This window comes from Micromesistius poutassou, assembly GCF_964030765.1.
Source record: "Micromesistius poutassou genome assembly, chromosome: 14".
Taxonomy (NCBI): domain Eukaryota; kingdom Metazoa; phylum Chordata; class Actinopteri; order Gadiformes; family Gadidae; genus Micromesistius; species Micromesistius poutassou.
The window spans coordinates 16,870,661-16,889,517 of record NC_140284.1 but is presented as its reverse complement, the minus strand read 5'-3'; the positions used below and the strand labels follow the sequence as shown (position 1 = coordinate 16,889,517).

Below are 18,857 nucleotides of genomic sequence, written 5' to 3'. Positions count from 1 at the left end.
CGGCACACACGCGTCGCACGCACACACACACACACACGTGCACACGTCCACAAACTCATCTTCATTTATTTATATTGGACAAGCAGAACCATCAGCATGCCCGAGCCCATCAACGCGTAGCCTTTGAAATTCATATTGTTTTGTACACCTCCTAACTGATATAAACTGACAGTTCCAGAGTTGAACAAAATCGGCACTTGGAGACAACATTCACATTGAATCTTACAAAAAAAACAGCAGAGCATGGTTACATGCTCTGCTGTTTTTTTGTAAGATTGTTCCTGCATGCTAGGCAGGCACTGCTGCCCAAGAGTGCAGTGTGAACAATTGAATGTGGCCGAGTGCTTTCCAAACGGGCTGCCAGGCCGAACAATGGCCGGCGGTGTCCGCTGTGCATTGAAATTGCTGGAGCATAGTAGGACTGCACCCTGTGCCACAGTTAGCACGGCCAGCCACGGAGTAAAGGGGTTAGGAGGAGGGGGAGGGCTCCATAGTGTCGACCGCAGCATTACAAAGCCACTGAACCCCTTTCACCGTGCGGTGGTTCTTGAGCCCCGTCGACAGTTTCTTTAAGTGGACAGGTCAGAGGGAATACAAAAAGTCTGTGTGCTTGGGCCGTATGGTACTGTGACACCGCCGCGCGCAAGGATTGTCCTTAACATTACACGGTAGACTACCAGCACATGGACGACAAGACCCACACACCCTCTGTCATTAGGCTAACACTCACTTAGTGTTCTGCAATTAACCTTGTATGCATGCCTGGGGTGAAAGAAAGGAAATATAGTAGTCCAGGGGGGGGGGCATGGCTGCTGAGAACACGCTGTGTTTAAGGGAAAAAAACTTACCTTCAACTCTAGCTTTTTCTTTTTTTTTTGAGTCATCATGTAAATTGCAGCAAAGGCAACTTAACACATATATGATATGCGGACGCGGTCCTGTGGCCGCAAATGTTGGTCTATTTGAGGATATGCGGCAATACATTAACAAACACATTTGTTACCAGTGTGTTCATAATATGCATGTGTTCCCCCGTTTATATAGGCTACATCGCCATGGACTGTATTATGCGTTACATGTTTAGTTTGCGTGTGTTTAAACAGAAGGGTGCGCGCACACGCGCCAAACCTCACCCGCATTCATTCATTCTTTTAAAAACTCACTCGTGGTAAAACTATGTTTTCTCACAATCAAATACTCATCAATCCTAAAAGTTATGGACTTGTACACGATGTCTGTGTAAAGAAAATATGTAGTTGCTGTATGGTGTTTGCAGATGCATTGATTTAAAAGTACAACTTACCACTGTATCAGCTGTTCTTTCCCAAATCATTTAACCAACCATTTACCCTAAAACGAGATTTTGTTTTAGAAGGCTGGAATATACTTTGCTTGAGTTTATTATTGTTCTTATTATTATTTTAACGCATGGCATAGCCTACTATACTTCATTCATGTTCATTCATGCAGCCCTATGGAAAAAATAACAACAACCATCTTTGACATAATTTGCTTGTTGTAGTGTAGTGGCGCCTGGCTGCTGCGGGGGAAAATCAGCTTTGCGCCGGGTGCAAACTAGCAACGATGCATGCGTCGGTGTAGAAAGTCAATTGTGCTGGGTGCAAGATAGGGTCTAGGGTCAAGATAGCTAGGTGTGCAATGATACGCGTATTCGTACTGACATTTTTCGTTACGTGTCTTAACGGTTCGATGCACGTTTCATTTTGGTGTGTATCGATTTATTTTTTTATTTTTTTATTAAAGAAAAGACTTGTCTTGACGTTTTGTGTTGAGGACCACAATGGAATGTGTTTTTATCCTCAATTGTATTTGATGTCTTGTCATGTGTGTAAGGCATTTGTTTGATACAATTTAATAAATCGAATCAAAATCAAATCCAAGAAATCTTTAATAAAAAAATGAATTAAAAAAATGTATGATCGGGTTTCTTTTAAGCCTGCTGTACCGGAAACAAACGTGTGACTTTTGTGTATCGTCACACCCCCTAATACACGCCCACACGTTGCCCCCCCCCCCCCCACCCCCTCTGCTGTCCGCAGGCGGCCAACCCGGGCTGCTCCCTGGAGGACTTTGTGCGCTGGTACTCCCCCCGGGACTACGTGGAGGAGGAGGTGGTGGACGAGGCGGGCGCCGCCGTGCTCCGGGGCGAGCTGAGTGCCCGGATGAAGATCCCGGGGAACATGTGGGCCGAGGCCTGGGACACGGCCCGGTCGGTGCCCGCCCGCCGCCAGAAGCGGCTGTTTGACGACACCAAAGAGGCGGAGAAGGTAGGGCTCCGCCCCGCAGCGCCCCCCCCCCCCCCCCCCCCCAGATCTCTGGCCTTAAAGGTGACGTTGTACCACCAGGTGTGTGAGTGTGATCAGCCGTTACAAGCCGTTCTGAAAATCGGCCTCTTCTGACATCACAAGTGGCCGTGTCCACCTAGATGTGCGCCGGATCGATCAGTCCACCAGCCTACCCAGCGGACTGTAGCAGACGTTGCTCATCTATCCGTCATAGGTGTACACGCCCGCTTGTGATGTCAGAAGAGGCTGATTTTCCAAACGCCTTGTAACGGCTGATCACACTCACACACCTGGTGGTATAATATGTCACCTTTAAGAGGGACGGTGCAGGCTGGCACACCCCACCCCACCGGTCATGGCTGAAGGTGTGGGGGGGGGGGGGGGAAAGATAATGTACAACATTTCTTTCCTACTTTTACAGTGACAGCTTGTTTTTGTAATGCAACGTTTTCCCCCCCCGTATTTCCCCACAATTGAATTAACCAGGTGTGCCAGCCTGCACATCTTCTTTAGGAGGAAAGCCAAGCCCTGTAGCCCTGCTCTGTTTTTCTTATTGACAGAGTATGAAACAGCCAAAAGCAACAATGTGTTTCTTGTGACTCAAAAGTGTTTGTTTCTTTTGTAGCCAACGGCAGATAATCCATTCCATGGTTTTACATTACAATGTCATTAAAGTGATTCATCCTGCTCTCCCTCTGTTGAAATGGCCAATGTAGCCTTTTATTACGAGAGAATCCGTCCTCATTTAAAGTGATGGACAACAGGGTCTAAAAAGTGAAATAACCGTAATGCATCACAGAGGATGTATCCACTACACACCGACCTACCAGTGTGTAAGGAACATTTCAAATAGTGTCTCAACGTCGGCTAATAAGCTCAGTCATAGAAAGGCTTGTACGGGTGGCGTGTCATGAATTCCGATACGCTTTAAAATAACACGTCCTCATTTGAAAGAGTCGTCCGTGACGTCACGGGATCTGGACGTTGGGAAGACTTGGAGCTCCGTTTCCCAGCGTCCGATCACCGCGTAGTATCAAAGACTGCACTGCACTGTCATCGCGTTTCGCTCCTTCTGATCCTGTCGAGCTGCGGGTATTACAAACACTTTCTTGTAGGCAGTGGCCTCATCTTGGGCTCAGGTAGTGGCCATTTAGTATTCCGTCCGTGCTCCCACTGTTTTACTGGGGGGAAGGAGTGACCTTTAGGCCCGTGCGCCTTCCAGAAATAGTTGGAAAACGTCTGATAGACACCGCGGGAAGCCTGGGGTATTTGTTGGCTTGTACAACACATGCATTTCATCTAAGGAGGGCAACACTTTATAAGTCTTGTCGTGCCTGTTGTGCTCACCGACCACATACCGGCGGAAATTGTTCACCAGCCCGTTTGAGAAAGTGTGGCTGCGTTCCACATGGGGAGAAGCCAGGAAAGCGCTTTAACTTTTAAACAGTGTCCAGTCGGGCTCCCTGAAGCGACGGCAGCACGGGCTCCCGCGCCTTCAAAGCGCCGTATTTCAAAGTGCCATTAAGCACTGCCCCTCTTTTTCGGTTTACTTCTCATTCAGTCCCTTGTATTTTATCCTGCGTGGAAAAAGGCAGGGTTTTTAAAAGGGCCGCGGAACAAAGCTCTGCCGAGTGGCGGCGCAGGCTTCCAGAGCGGGCGCGGCGTGGCGGCGGCGGCGGCGGCGGCGTGCAAAGCAGCCATATGCGGCGCGCTCGGTTCAAAGTACGACCGTGAAAGTGCTGATACGGTCCCACCGTTCCAGGTGCCGTCGCAATCTGCCTGCTCGGCCCAGATACTTTTCCCTTTTTTTTCCCCCCCCCTCCTCCCAGCGAAGCCTAGCCCACTCCTAAGTGGGTCAGAACACAAGATGTCCGTGACAAGGGTCCCGCTCCCCGCCCTCCCCCTTACAATACCCCCCCCACCCTCCCCCCCCCCCCCCCCCACTCCCTCCACTCTTGGAGAGTTTACCCAGAGTTCAGGGGGACCTTGGCCAGCCTTGAAAGTCAGCAGCCTCCCTGGGTTGGCTCGGCTCTAGCTTGTCCTTCAGCTGTCTGCCAACCGGCGACGCCACCGCAGCTCTTTGGGGGGAAACTCCAGGTGCAGGATTTAGTTGGGAATTAATTTGCTGGTTTGAATATTTTCCTCTTTTATTTCCACCCCCCCCCCCCCCACCCCTCTGTCCCTCTGTGTTGGACTGACCTCCCTTCTTTCCTTGCTCTAATAAGCTGCCCTCTGAAGAGATGGCAGAACTGCTCTTATGTACTGTATATAGGCCTATATAATTATAGATATAATTATATATATTTATACAGTATATATTTATTTATAATTATATATATATATATATATGGTGGTTCTGCTGGTTCTGCTTGTCCAATATATAAAAGTATATATTTATATTCATTTATTTATTTACATTCATATATATTGGTTTATTTATATATATATATATATTTCAGTATATTAATATTCTCTTTCCCCGGCGGTGAGGGCTGGTCTGCGGTGGAAAGGCTCTGGCCGCTGATTGGGTCCAGACCCCCCCTGGAGAGAGGAGGCCCACCCTCCCTCCCTATGGGCTCCTCCTGGCTCCTCTCCAATAGAACCGCCTTTGGCTGTGATCAGGGGGACAGCAGAACCACGCCCCCCCCCCTCCCCTCCAAAAGCATCCTCCTCATCGCCCACACTCCCCCCCCCTCCGTCCCCCCACCCCCGCCCCCCCCGCCCCCCAGCCCATCTGCTCCTACACGTCCGGGGCGAACAAATGACCCTGGCGCTGGGTGTCCGGAGGTACAAGGCGGTGCATTAGGACGGAGGCAGCGCCGTCCTCCGCTACGGCGGGTCTGGGGGTGTGGAACTTAAAAGGGGTGGGGGTGGGGGCGGGGGAGGCAAAAGTGAGCGTACGAGCCACTTACTCAAAAGAACAACGGCTTTTAGAAATGTCAAGTACCTCGCTGGGGTCCATGACAGCTTCTGCAATCATCATCGGTGGGAGGGAGAGGGGGGGAGGGAGAGGGGGGGAGGGGTGGGAGGGAGAGGGGCGGTGGGAGGGAGAGGGGTGGGACCCAAAGGGTCGGAGCGTTTCAGCAGGGAGAAAATTCAAATGATGCTTTAGGTGTAACATACACTATCTCTCTCTCTCGCCCCTCCCTCCCTCCCTCCCTCCCTCTCTCTGGCTCAGGTCCTGCACTACCTGTCAGTCCAGAAACCAGCTGACCTGACCCGGCATCTCCTGCCATGCATCCTGCACGCCGCCGTACTCAAGCTCAAGGAGGAGGGTGTGTGTGTGTGTGTGTGTGTGTGTGTGTGTGTGTGTGTGTGTGTGTGTGTGTGTGTGTGTGTGTGTGTGTGTGTGTGTGTGTGTGTGTGTGTGTGTGTGTGTGTGTGTGTGTGTTGGTGCGGGGGGTTAGTGAGTCTGTGGGGAGAAAGGGTGTGTGTGTTTCAAGGTGCGTGTATGTGGGGTGTGGGGCGTTAGTGTGTATGTGTGTGTGTGTGGGGAGAAAGGGGATGGGTGGGTGAGTGTTGGTGGCTGGATGTGTGTGTGTGTGTGTGTGTGTTAAAGGCGTTGGTTGGTAATGCTAGAAGGGCCCTTTTATTTTAATACCTCACATCGAGGTAAGTGAGCAGCACAATTTAAGCACCATGGACGGAGAACCTATGAAAGTTTAATGTTGAGAGGAAAACCATGAAGGCCAGTTGCCTACATAGGAATATTTAGAAGGCCAACATGAAGACTCTCTCTGTGTTTCTCTCTGTTTCTATCTCTGTTCTCTGTTGTTATTTGATCTCATTTAGATTTCTTCCCTCTTTCAGAGTCCTTGGAGGACATCCCTTCAGTGAAGAAAGCTGTCCAGCAGGCCACCGCTCATGCCAGCAAGCAGCTACGACACCCCAACCCGGACCACAAGAAGTTAGAAGTCAGTCCAGTCTCTTCTGTCTGTTCTATCCCTGTTATGTATCTATTTGTATCGACCAATCGTATCGTAGGCTTCGATCCAGAGTCGGTGCTTTTTAGTCAGTAGTTGGATGCAAGCAATCAGTGCTTTTACACGCACACTACCAACCCGTTTGTAACCTGCTTACTCCAGCTTTCTTAACAGTCTTGTCAACAAGGGTTGGGGGATTTTCCGATAGAGCAGTAAATCACGGTTGTGTAAAATGATGAGCGCCAGATCCAATACCCCGTTTCCCCCAAAATAAGCCGACCTTTATGGCTTTAGGGTCGATATGTGAGCAAAGCTTAGGATCTATAAATCTTGATGAAAGCTAGGTTTAAAGTGCTGGTATGCTGATTTTTTTTTTACTCTTAGACCTTAAACAGCAGCCGACGAGCACAAATGAGTGAGGTAGAACGAGGTCTCAAACTAAATCGGCATTCATGCGGAGTATGGAGCAAAATAATGAAACACGATGCTAATGCTGTTCTCAAGCTGACTGGCTGCGTTGCTCCATCTCCTGGTGGAGCTGCTTCTCAAAGCCCCCCCCGTTTGAGGCATCCTATCGGCAGATATATCGCTGATTTAACAATTCCTTTTGGCTTATATGCCTAGCCTAACCCACTTACACTACGCTACGAATGGCAAGTTTATGAAGGTCATAATTCATCCCTAGTCTATTAATCAAACATGCCTAGTAGCCTTATTCTGGATTTGTTAATGGGTTTATAATGTATGAAGCAAGAAAAAAAAAAAACGGATTAGCAGACGATTGGTGTCACCCTGTGGCAGAAGAGAGCGTAGCGGCTCGTGGCGGGGGACGTCATGAGAGGCGCTCTCGCGTGATTCAACCAGACGGCTGGACGGCAAACCCCAATATGTCTCAACGGTGTAAGAAAATGCACATCGCCCCAACCCTAATGTCAAAAAGGCTACAGCACTGTTTCGTGACCCTTTTACTCCCCGGAACAGTTCTCGCTTCCCGACACCTAGTTTTAGCCGATCCAAGTAAGATATTCCGATTTATCTGTGGTGCACTCACCCGGAAGTACGCACAAACACAAAAACAAGATGCATGCTGGGTCTTTACACATTATGGACCTACAATGGCTCGCAGTTCAACTCACTCTCGGAGCAGAGACATCTGTATGAGAAATCGATTCATGCATAAGCTCATTGACGGGCAGTTCAAAAAGTATCCGAGTGAGCTGTGCATGTGAACATACTCAGACGTCTTGTTTTGTATCAAGTCAGTCATCAGTATCTTCAACGCTGCAAATCAACACGAGGACGCCAGTCAACACAACACAATAATAAGTCAAGAACGGTTGAGGCGTCGCGTATCAATCTCGTCAAACGTTATCGTTGGGTTTAGTACGCCTGTCCAGTTTCCAACTGACCTAACATCCGTACCTGGGTTACCTCAATGGCAACGCAAACCCTCAACTGGAAAACGGAAACGTAACCTGGTCGATGGTGCTCCTTGAGTCATGTTGAGGGTGATGAACGTCCAATTCCCGATTGGTTGGATCTTTGTTCACCTTGACCACCGTGTCCCTTCCTCGTGGCTCTCCCCTGCTGACAGGAAGTCATCAGTCAGCTGGTGGCGGTGGAGACCGTTATTGCCCGTGCCCGCTCCCTCAAGGCAAAGTTTGGCGTAGGCAAAGCTGAGGCAGGAGAGGACTCCGACGATCTGGAGAAGTGAGTGTCCCACACATACACGCACGCACCCCTCCAACACCCCATCCATCCATCCATCCATCAGTCTGTGTTAGTGATCGACCGATATTTGCGTTTCAATAAAGTTCAATAAATGTTCCTTTTTTAAATTGAGACTTGTAACATTTGTTATCATCATTGTGGCATTTTTATGATGTAAATTGAGGGAGTAAAAGCAGTATCGGCTCCAAATATCGGCTCAAGAAAATCGGTATCGGTGTATTGGTCATGGGCTAAGGCTTTTGAAAAAAAAATCTGTATCAGTATCGGCCCTAAAAAATCCATATCGGTCGATCCCTAGTCTGTGTTGGATGCCCTACACGTGGCAATGAGAACCTCCAGCGGTATTGTCCACCAGGTATAGAGGACATGTGGTGTAGCTACAGCCATACTCTGTGTGGTATATGGTGGTGTATGGAAGTCTGGCTGCCGCTTATTCAGTCTGAGCCTGGCTGAGGCAAACAAACAGAAGAGTCTGCAGCCAAAGCTCTTGGTGTGCACCGCACTTCCCAGCCTCCGGGTTTTGTAGACCATTCTATAATAAGAGAAATACCTAGAAGTCTGTTCAGAATGAACACGTTTCAATGGAAGGAGCCATTTGAAATGCTTAATCTAATACTTCATTAGAGTAATTCTATTTTAGATGCAGCTGAAGGTCTGTTCTCGGTTGTGTTTAATGTCAACATGCCTGTAGCCAATGTGGTTCCTTAGCGTGCCAGTGGAAACGTTGTATGCAACTTTATTGTTGCACAGCCAACACACAACTCGGTGTTGTTCATTGTCCGGCAAATCAAAATACTCCCAAACTTTGCTGGTTTTACAAGCTGACCCTTTGTAGGGTGCCAAGTCCATTCTGTGGCCATGCAGGTTTTTTTGGCTTTGAGATCAACCATCTGAACTGGTCTTAACCCAGCAGAAATCCCACCCCACCCCTTACAGCACAAACCCCATCCAAACTCCTCCATGTCTTTTGCCTCTCACTCCCTCTTTCTCTCTCTTGACTAATATCACAAGCTGCTTTTTCATTTCACCACCAGCGCCTGATCCTGTCTCTCTCTCTCTCTCTCGCACTCTCGCTCTCGCTCTCTTTCTCTCTTTTGCTCTGTCTCTCTCTCTTTCTCTCTCTCGCTTGCTCTGTCTCTCGCTCTCTTGCTCTATCTCTCTCGCTTTCTTGCTCTTGCGCTCGCTTTCTCGCTCTCTTTTTCCTGAGGGAGCTCTAATATATTTTGGCCGACACAGACGCAGATTGAAAAGTCATTTGAATGGACACGGGTGGAGATGTGGGTGGGGGGGGGTGGGGGGCTGAAGGGTAATAGTGTATGGCTCCCGCCCTTCAACACCTCGAGCCTCGGTTAAAACCAGCATTGTGTTTTTATTAAAAGTATTAAAGCTCCATATAACATGAGGCCAGTGTCACCATGAAGCCCATGTCAGCCTTCTTTAATAACAAAGTCTCTGTGTGTGTGTGTGTGTGTGTGTGTGTGTGTGTGTGTGTGTGTGTGTGTGTGTGTGTGTGTGTGTGTGTGTGTGTGTGTGTGTGTGTGTGTGTGTGCGTGCATACATATCAAATGCATTCAAAACCCAAGGCATGTTCCAAATATTTGCAATGTGTTCCAATTTAGACAGAGGCTGACAATATTCGGCCTTCTTCAGATTTTAGGGAAAGTCTTAAACCACCATTAAATTTATTCTTCTCGCCATGTGTAATGGTGTTTTTAAACGTATCATAACTCTAAGGTTTAAATCTCTCTTAAAGTAATCTCTTAAAGTTTTCAGTTACGATAGGACCAGAATTAGTTATTACCCTGCTACTTTTTTTCATACATTTCCATTCGATTAATTTAAAGAGAAAATAATGATTGATATCATGACTGACACTCAGATGACACACACTCAAACACACTCAAACACACCGTACGGATCAGTCCCAGAACCCACACACACTTGCACATGAACAACGTCTGCATCTCCGGTACACACACACACACACACACACACACACACACACACACGCACACGCACACACATACAGACAAATACCTTTATGTCCCGTAGAACAGGACGGAACTCCCTCACACGCACGCACGCACACACACACACACACACACACACACACACACACACACACACACACACACGTATAAACACACACACACAGATACACACACACACACACGTATAAACACACAGACACACACACACACACACACACACACACACACACACACACACACACACAGAGACAGCATTAGGACTCATTAATAGGACACCCAGGGCAGGCCCCAAGCGCCGTCCTCTCTCCCCGTCTCCAGAGCCCTTGTCCTGGATAAGCTGCTGTGTCAGTAGAGCCCTGAGTCCCGGCTACGTCCCACAACTCATTTCCCCCCCCGCGCAATTTAAGACGTTAAGCGTTACTTACCCACTCCTGGACAGTGACGGATATTGGGTTTAATCTGCAACACTTGCAGATTCCCCTACTTTCTAATATAGGGAGATGGATGGATGGGATTGGGATAGGATAATACTTGCCAAGTAAGAGAAGGAGAGGGAAAAAAAAAAAGCCACCTTGAATTTGGACGAGGCAGGCTCAACGTGTAAAGGTAAGTGCTGTTGGGATGCGTCGGTTGCTCTTGCAGTGATTTGTTGTTATTGGTAGAGCAGGGTGTGGGTGTTCGTCAGGAGTCCTCCTGTTTCACACAAATGAGCAGACTGTGGGCAAGACGAGCGCGTTCAAATGTCGTCGGTTGATTTGTGGTACTGGAAATTTGTTCATTTATGGGGGTTTTTTGGCACAGATTCTGTCAACTAGATTCCTTCTAATTGCGCTATACTTCTCTGTCCTTTGACTCCCCCTCTCCTCTCTCCCCTCTCTGTGTTAACACCTCTGTACTTATTTCATTATTTTCTACCATCTTTCTGTCTCTCTCCTTTGTCATATTCCACTTTCTCTCGTCTCCAAATTCTTGCGCATACCTGTGTTTTATTCTCTCTCCTTTTCCATCTCCTGTCCCTTTCTATATATCTCTTACCTGCTCTCTCACTCTCCTACTCTGTCTCTCTCTCCCTCCTTCTCTGTCTCTCTCTATCTCTGTCCCTCTCTATCTGTCCCTCTCTATCTGTCTCTCTCTCATGTCTCTGTATATCTCCCTTTCTCTCCCCCCCCCCATCTCTGTGTATCTCTTTCTCTCTCTCATATGTCGCTCTCTGTATCTCTCCTCGCTCACGATCTCCCATCTCTCTCTCTCTCTCTCTCTCCCTCCCTTCCCTCACTCTGTCTGTCTGTCTGTCTGTCTGTCTGTCTGTCTGTCTGCCTGTCTGTCTGTCTGCCTGCTCAGGTTCGTCAGCTCCTTGCTGGAGGAGCCCGAGGTGGCAGTGTTGGGCGCTGGACGCGGGCCGGCTGGCAGCATCATCCACAAGCTGTTTGTCAGCGCGCAGAGGGTAAAGACACACACACACACACACACACACACACACACACACAGCCCTCCCCTGGCACCCAGAGCAGGATCCCACTCAGCAGGAGCGCTGCCGTCCAGGGTTAGGGTTAGATCATCAGAAATGGAGTTCCTTCCAACCAAAGGGAAAAGATAGACCTAGAAATCAGATCAAATTGAGCACATTGCAGTCTAACAGGCTGATCCTGGTCCGACGAAAATATTGCGTGTATCATAAGAGCAGTTTGAAATGCTTAATCTTTTATTCTTTATGACAAAATCTGATTCCGTTTGATGTTAACACCTTGTTAAATGTCCAGATGCCACATGTAGCGAATGTGGTCCCGCATAATGTCGCATTTATACTGTTTGTAGGCCTAACACGTGTTCTATAAATATTTAATCAGGGTTGACAAGGCAATCATTTAAGTTGTGTACATCACCAAAAACCCCAGCGTTCAGCCGACGACTACTGTACGAGGACTTTTGGCGCCAGCAACAGCAAGTCCACTAATTGGACACATCCCTTATTGCAACCGTTCCCGCCCTTACCACGCATGCTGGGATGGATGCTGCACACACGCACACACAGACACGCACACACAGACGCACACACGGACGCACACACAGACACACACAGCGATAAAGCGATTCAGAACACATTGAGAGCTAAACGTTGACACAGAGCGGCCCTCTTCTCGCGGCGGCCCCAGGCGGGCTCCGTTTGATTGAAGACCTTTAACCTCTGCCATTTAGAGGCTTGGCTGGTGAAGAGCAAGCTGCAGTCGGCGGTCGGTTCGGGAGGCTTCACTTTGTTAGCGTCGGACTCGGCGGTTTGCCGCGTCGTCAGCAGTTTCGTTACGGCTCGTCGATCGTCGTCGTGACGTAGCCTCACATTGCTGAGCTTACCGTAACTTTAACAAAAACATTTTTTTTTTTTATTCCTGAACGGGACTTTGCTCAAGAGGCTACACTACAAGAAAAAATACACAAGCGAAGCTATTTTTTTTTTTCTCTACCCCCCTCCGCCTTTCTGTTACAATCAGCAGAAGGGTCGGGGAACAGGTGTGTGCGTGTGTGTGCGTGTGTGTGTGTGTGTGTGTGTGTGTGTGTGTGCGTGCGCATGTGCTTCAACGTGCCTGATATACCATGATTTGGAATGACAGCAAAGACATCACAACAACAGCCACCCCCCCCCCCCCTCGTCCACACCTGGCTCCTGGACGCCCAGCATGTGTTATTGGTTATGTAAATCAAGCTGTCTGAGAATAACCTCCACCGTACCCGCCATGCATTGTGGGAAATAAACACCTCATGCACATCCGTCCAGACTGGTGAGAACTTGGATAATGTGTGTCGGCAGAGGAGCTGGTCTTCTGCACATTTGAAGGGATGAGTTAATATACATATATATATATATATATATATATATATATATACATATGCTTGCGTGATTATATATTTTTTAGTTGAGAGTTGTACTTTCCGGTGAAACCTTGTATCCGATAGCTCATCAACTAGTGATTGAGGCGCCTGCAGCTCCAGATCCTCGCCACGCTTATTGTTTGCGCGAGAAATACAAGAAGAAAAATCTTGGAGTGAATGTTTGGCTCCACACCTTCTGCTGTGCCGTTGTGTGTGTGCGTGTGTGTGTGTGTGTGTGCGTGCATGCGCCTCGCAGTTAAAACAATGGTGTGAGAAGAGAACCCTCCCATTTTCTTACACTCTCCCTCTCGCTCTCGCTCTCTCTCTCTTTCTTTCTCGCTCCATCTCTCTTCCTCTCCACCTCCACTATCACTTTTCTACCCCTTTGCTTCTTCCCTCCAGCGTGAGACGTCTGAGCATTAAATTATAGGCTGTGCGTTGCCACACTCTAAATAGAAAGCTAGCAATTATCCCCAGCATATGGAAATCAGGTGAAATGAGCACACAGCATAAAGGTGAGTTCCTCCCAGTAGACAGACACACAGACAGACAGGCAATCAGACAGACAGACGGCAAGGGCTCCTCCTCACACCTGAGCCGTGAAATTGCTTGGACAGTAGACACGAATAACTCTGTGCCGTGGCTTTGCTCCTTCCCTCTCTTCTGGACTCTGGCTAGTCTTTGGCATGGCTCGGTTGCACGCGCATTAGTATGTTCAACGTGTGTCACGGAAACGAAACGGCGTCGGTCAGTTTTGTGACTGATCCTCGATTCCTTTCCTCTTTCTGCCGTCCCTTTTTTTCCTTTCCTTACAGTGGTAGAGATGTGTCTGTGTGCGGTTGGTTCATGGGGGTCTGGCCATTGTGTTACATGTGTTTTGTGTTTGTGTCGTTTTTCTCTCCTAACGCTGCTTGCCTATCACCCATGTCAAGCTGACTGACTACACCAGTGATGAGGTAACCATTAGCAACTAGACCCCCTCTACCCCCCCCCCCCCACCCGCCCCCCCTCCTCCTCCTCCTCCTCCGGGAAAATACACTGGCCATTGCTGTACTAATACACTCACTCTCAGGAACCAAACCCACTCCTAATGGATTATGCGGGCACACAGACTCAAGTGCGCAGCTTGTAGTGTACTTCAAACACAAGCAGCAGTCTGCTGCAAAATGGAAGGCTCTGGAGCGGCTGTGGGCATGAAGCCAAGAGAGAATGTCTGCATAATGATGGTGACTTGAGGTTTGTAGTCAGGTCAGAAGTCTCATCCAAAGACTAGATACTATAATTGGCACAATTATCGAGTCTAGATAATTGGCACAGCGCAAAAGTCCACACTGGCTCATTGCGTGTGTTTAGAAGACACATTTTCAACCTCGGAGGGGGACTGGCTTCCAACATGTGGCTCTTAGATAACGTTATGATGCACAAGAACAATCATGTTTCAATTTGTACACACAGCTTTCTAAAACAAGCTCTGGTACAAAAGTATGCGGATCAAAGTTCAACACCAGATTAATGCGTGGTACGTTTATTATATCAAGGTTTAAATCGGTTGAGCTGATCATTAGGGGTGTAACGATACACTAAAGTCACGATTCTGTACGTACCTTGGTTTTTAAGTCACGGTTCAGTATGTTTTTCGGTACAGCAGGGTTAAAAGAAACCAAACATACATTTTATTTTATTTTTATGAAGCAACATTTTTTTTATTCTATTTTGATTTGATTTGATTTATTAAATTGTATCAAATAAACCTTTCACACATGAAAATACATCAAATACAATTGAGGATAAAAACACAATAAATGACTTATTTCCATTGTGGTCCTCAACACAAAACACAGTGTGCAAACCAATAAAAACATTTTTCTCCGTTTTTAAAAAATAAAAATAAAAATTGATACGCACCGAAATGAACCGGGCATCGAACCGTTAGACCCGTACCGAAAAATGTCAGTACGAATCTGCGTATCGCTACACCCCTACCGATTATCCAGTACAAGAATAAGTAAGGCAGGAGCCAAAGTGCTCTGCATCAAACAGGAACCCTGCAGTGCTGGTCTTCTGAGTGCAGCTTTCTGCAGCCCAGCCCGTTGACCTAACTCGGAGCACATCTGTAGTGTAGGGAAGGAAGGTGCAGCTACTATTGTCCTAATACCCACCAATAATGTCGAACCTAGAAACCGACATGGATCGGTCTAACATCTGTTACTTTCAGATCCTTCAGCGTGTTCCTAATGGGACAGCCGTTGCAAATGAGAGATGACGATAGAAGTCACAGAGCGCTGATCCCAGGATTAGAGAAGGCCCAGCACGCCGCAGCCAGGGCCTTCTCCCCGAGGCGGGGTATCATTGAAATTAATACTAGGAAGCCTTTTTGGCACGGCGTCAAGTTAACATATCCATGCTCTCAATCCCTACCAAATATAGGAAGTTGCGAACCGATTCAGGCGTGTGTGTTTGCAGGAAGTTTACCCAGCAGCCAATCTGTTCACGGACGTGTCCATATGGGCCACTCCGCAAGCCCAATCCCTGCGAGCACGTTGCTAGAGACGGCCGCGGTCCCCGCGGGCCACCCTCGGTGTCATTCTACGGCGCGAGGAACGGTCCCTTTCAGACGAGCCGGACTCTGAGAGCACAATGGAGACCAGCGTGTGTTCCCTAAGTCCTTCCTAGTTTGGACCATCCATTCACCGACCTGACCCCCACCCACCGTCACCGTTCCTCCCCAAGCAAACCCCCCCTTTTGCAGAGATTCACGAGACTGGAGATGCTTTATTGTCCCAAACACAACGATTACAAAAGCACCCGCTGGCAATGAAAGAGTCCACAGTGCAATATGAAAAGAAAAGTAGAAGAGAAACACAAGTGAGAGTGCTGAGACCTAAATAAACAAAAATAAATAAATAAACTACAATACTGGTCATGAATAATTAGAATGAAATAAAAAATATAGTAATAACTAATGTATAAACTCATGCAGCATATACATGTGTGAAATGTGAACAGACATTTGAATGCAGGTGTCGACTGTTGTATGTCGACCCTGTGCCAGCAAGGCTGTTCGTTCTGCTCCAGAGCGCTGGATCCCTCCCCAAGCTAACCCCTCTGCTCTTTGTCGCTCTCCTCGCTCTCGTCGGACCCTTGGTTCGGGGGGGGGATCAGGGATTTCTGGGGGACATGGAGGTTTGTATGGCAGAGCTTCACCGTGTTACCTAGCTGTAGCGTGACGTTCCGTCCAACATAGCGAATGCTAGGCGGTTTGTTGTCCTTACGACCGGCCGCCAGTCTTGTAGCGATAGTGTTGCAGCGCTAGTTTTGTAGTAGTGCTAGTTCTCGTTCCTGAACCTTTAAGAACTGCTTAAACCACCGATGGTAGAGGTGACGTTATGCCACCAGCCGTGAGTGTGATTAGGATGATGTAAGTTTATCTCGATGCAATTGTATTTCCATTGATCCAGAGGATGCGTGTTGGAACAACATCTTTCAGTGCGTTGTGTTTTGTAACAAAACACCTGCCCTAACACCAATCCTGGCATCATCATGGATTCAAGCTTTGTTTCAATGCGTTAGTCTTTAGTTATTCATTTTTCATAAATAACACTGCAGGTACAAACCTGAGCCAGCTCCCCTTTTACTGGGGCCATGTTATCCACCCCCCAAAAAAGTCTTTTTTAACCATGCCTCACTCTGTTTTAGGGACGAATGTCACCGCTCTGTACCCGAGCTGTCTGGCGTGACTCTGGTGTGAGGCTAGTGGCGTACACATTGGTGTGCGAGCACGGCTCCCCGCGTCGAATTGTCACCCGTTCCCTGCAATCCATGTCTCATTAGTCTTAAACCTGGCAAATCTGTCTTTTACCTTCATTTCCCTCTCCTCTTTATGACCGGAATGAACACGATCGAAGAAATCAATGAAGGATTATGTTTTATTGCCTGGATTTGCTCTAGCCATTTCGACAGGCGACCGGGTGGACCCTTTGGTTTATGTGTACAGCGTCGTTTTATGTGTCTGTGCATGGCCCATAAAACAAGTTTAAAATGTCTCTGCACCCCCACCGCCTCCCCGAAACTAGGCAGCCCTACTGGCACCCATGGACGACGACCTGGTCCGTCCAGGGGGCGGGGCTGACGACAGGAAGCCAATGGGCGGCGGCCTCAACGTGCCCGACTTCCCGCCCCCCGCGGGCCGAGAGATCCTGCTGCGGACGTGCGTGCCGCGGCCGGCGCCGTACTCCAAGGCCCTGCCCCAGCGGCTGTTCTGCGTGCTCATGAGGGAGGACTTCAGGCTGGCGGGGGCCCTCTCCTCCGACACCTCCTTCTTCTGAGGACCCCCCCCCCCCCCCCCCCGGAAGAACAGCATGCATTCTTTATTCTGTTCTTTTATTTTTTGAGATATATCGTCATATCGACTTGAGGTTGAGGCGGTGGCCTGACCAGTCCATCCATAAAGAATATAGGGAAGCAGTGCGCTTTATTGATCTGATTGTTATTATTGTTGTTGTTGCATTGTTATGCCACACTGCGATCATTGTGGATCACCACAGATGTCTGTCAGTGTATTTATTCCCTCCCTCTGTTTCCCTCTAAGTCAAATAAACGTCCGTCTTGGTTTCGCGTTGTGTTGTAAAGTCTTGAGCGGACAACGTGAGGTTGGCGTGTGTTGGTTGGTTTGCTCTGGGAAAAAAACAGGACAGGAATGTCTTTGTTCACCGCTGTGTACAGTACCATACCACTCTTTGTTAGACAGACCTAACTGTTTGTTTTCATCCAGAGGTTGACAAATTGGACAACCACTCTGTAGTTCTTCAACTAAAGACTTGTCTTGTATTCTCCCGCCCTCGTAAGGTGTTTGCCAAATAGCGAAACAATCACTTGTTTTTGGCAAACCAATCTAACCATACCTGACAAAATAATGACGCTGTTTATGTTTACAGTGGTATCTTGTGTTTATCATGACCTTTTCCTGTACAACTCGTTTCGTCAGGGCGTGCGTTCAACTTGGCAAGTTGACAATATGGGGAGACACCGTTTATCTGCTAATATCTTCCAGTGCTATTTGTCTCTCATCAGCTTACATACTCATCTGTATTCCTTGTGCATTTGTGGTTGAGCTAAACAAATAAAAATGCATTGTGGACAAATGTAAACAAAGCTTGTTTACATTTACATGGGTGTAAATGTAATTCCTCATTTTCCCCAACCTTGTAGAAACCCCTGGTCAAAAGTGCAATTACACATATCATATATTGTACACACAATGTATAAATGTAATAGAATAACAACGTAGCTTCACTCAAAGCAGAAGGAGCCAGTTTCGATGTGTTCATTTTCTTTGTGCCCTTTCTGCTAAGAATTATGTTTAAAAAATATTAATTGCCTAGTGAAAGAATTTCTATTGTCAGTATTTAACTAGGGGAGTTTATGTGATCTGGGGATATGGAACTGATATGTTCATGATCAATGTAGTTCTATGTCCTTTAATTTGGTACTGTAACAATAAATAAATTCAAATTGAACACCTGACTGCTGCTTATAGGCTACTGTGATATAGCGGTTAGTTTGATTTTTTTGGGGGGGGGGTGGGATTTGACAATGAAAACAATGCAATGTCATCTCTTTTAGAACCACTTCACTGCAGCCATCACTGGATAATAAAAAGTATTTGAATGATGAACATTTAAAGAATAAATTTAAATCAATTTAATTTATCCGCCTCTGGAAAGATGGCCAAAAGTAATGTGATCAACTGCTACCATTTTAATAACCAGGGGGGAGCAGTGGATGGGATTTTTATTAATATTATACCGTCATTTCAAATCATTTTGAACAAAAGTGTTAGCTGGTGTGCCAAAAGTGACATAGTGCAGGTTTAATAATTAGTAATCACACCAAAGGACTCTACAATCATCAAGAGCAGGACTGAATGGGTACTTGTCACTTTTCCATTCTACTCATCATTCTGTGCCTTTTATCAAAGGGTAAAGCCACTTGAGACTCCCATTTTATTCTCACAAAATGTGAAAAATGTTTTCAAATTGAAC

General features: G+C 47.4%; 1 protein-coding gene across 1 annotated transcript in view; it reads left to right on the top strand.

The window, feature by feature from the left end:
- The window catches only part of rab3gap1 (RAB3 GTPase activating protein subunit 1), a 53,848-nt gene extending 35,516 nt beyond the window's left edge, over positions 1 to 18,332 (top strand). The window contains exons 20-25 of the mRNA XM_084479006.1: positions 2,061 to 2,288; positions 5,485 to 5,581; positions 6,117 to 6,220; positions 7,824 to 7,939; positions 11,293 to 11,395; positions 16,890 to 18,332. Of these exons, the coding sequence (XP_084335132.1) occupies positions 2,061 to 2,288; positions 5,485 to 5,581; positions 6,117 to 6,220; positions 7,824 to 7,939; positions 11,293 to 11,395; positions 16,890 to 17,141 (900 nt within the window). The 3' untranslated portion in view covers positions 17,142 to 18,332. The remainder of the gene's footprint in view (positions 1 to 2,060; positions 2,289 to 5,484; positions 5,582 to 6,116; positions 6,221 to 7,823; positions 7,940 to 11,292; positions 11,396 to 16,889) is intronic.
- Positions 18,333 to 18,857: the final 525 nt, after the last annotated feature.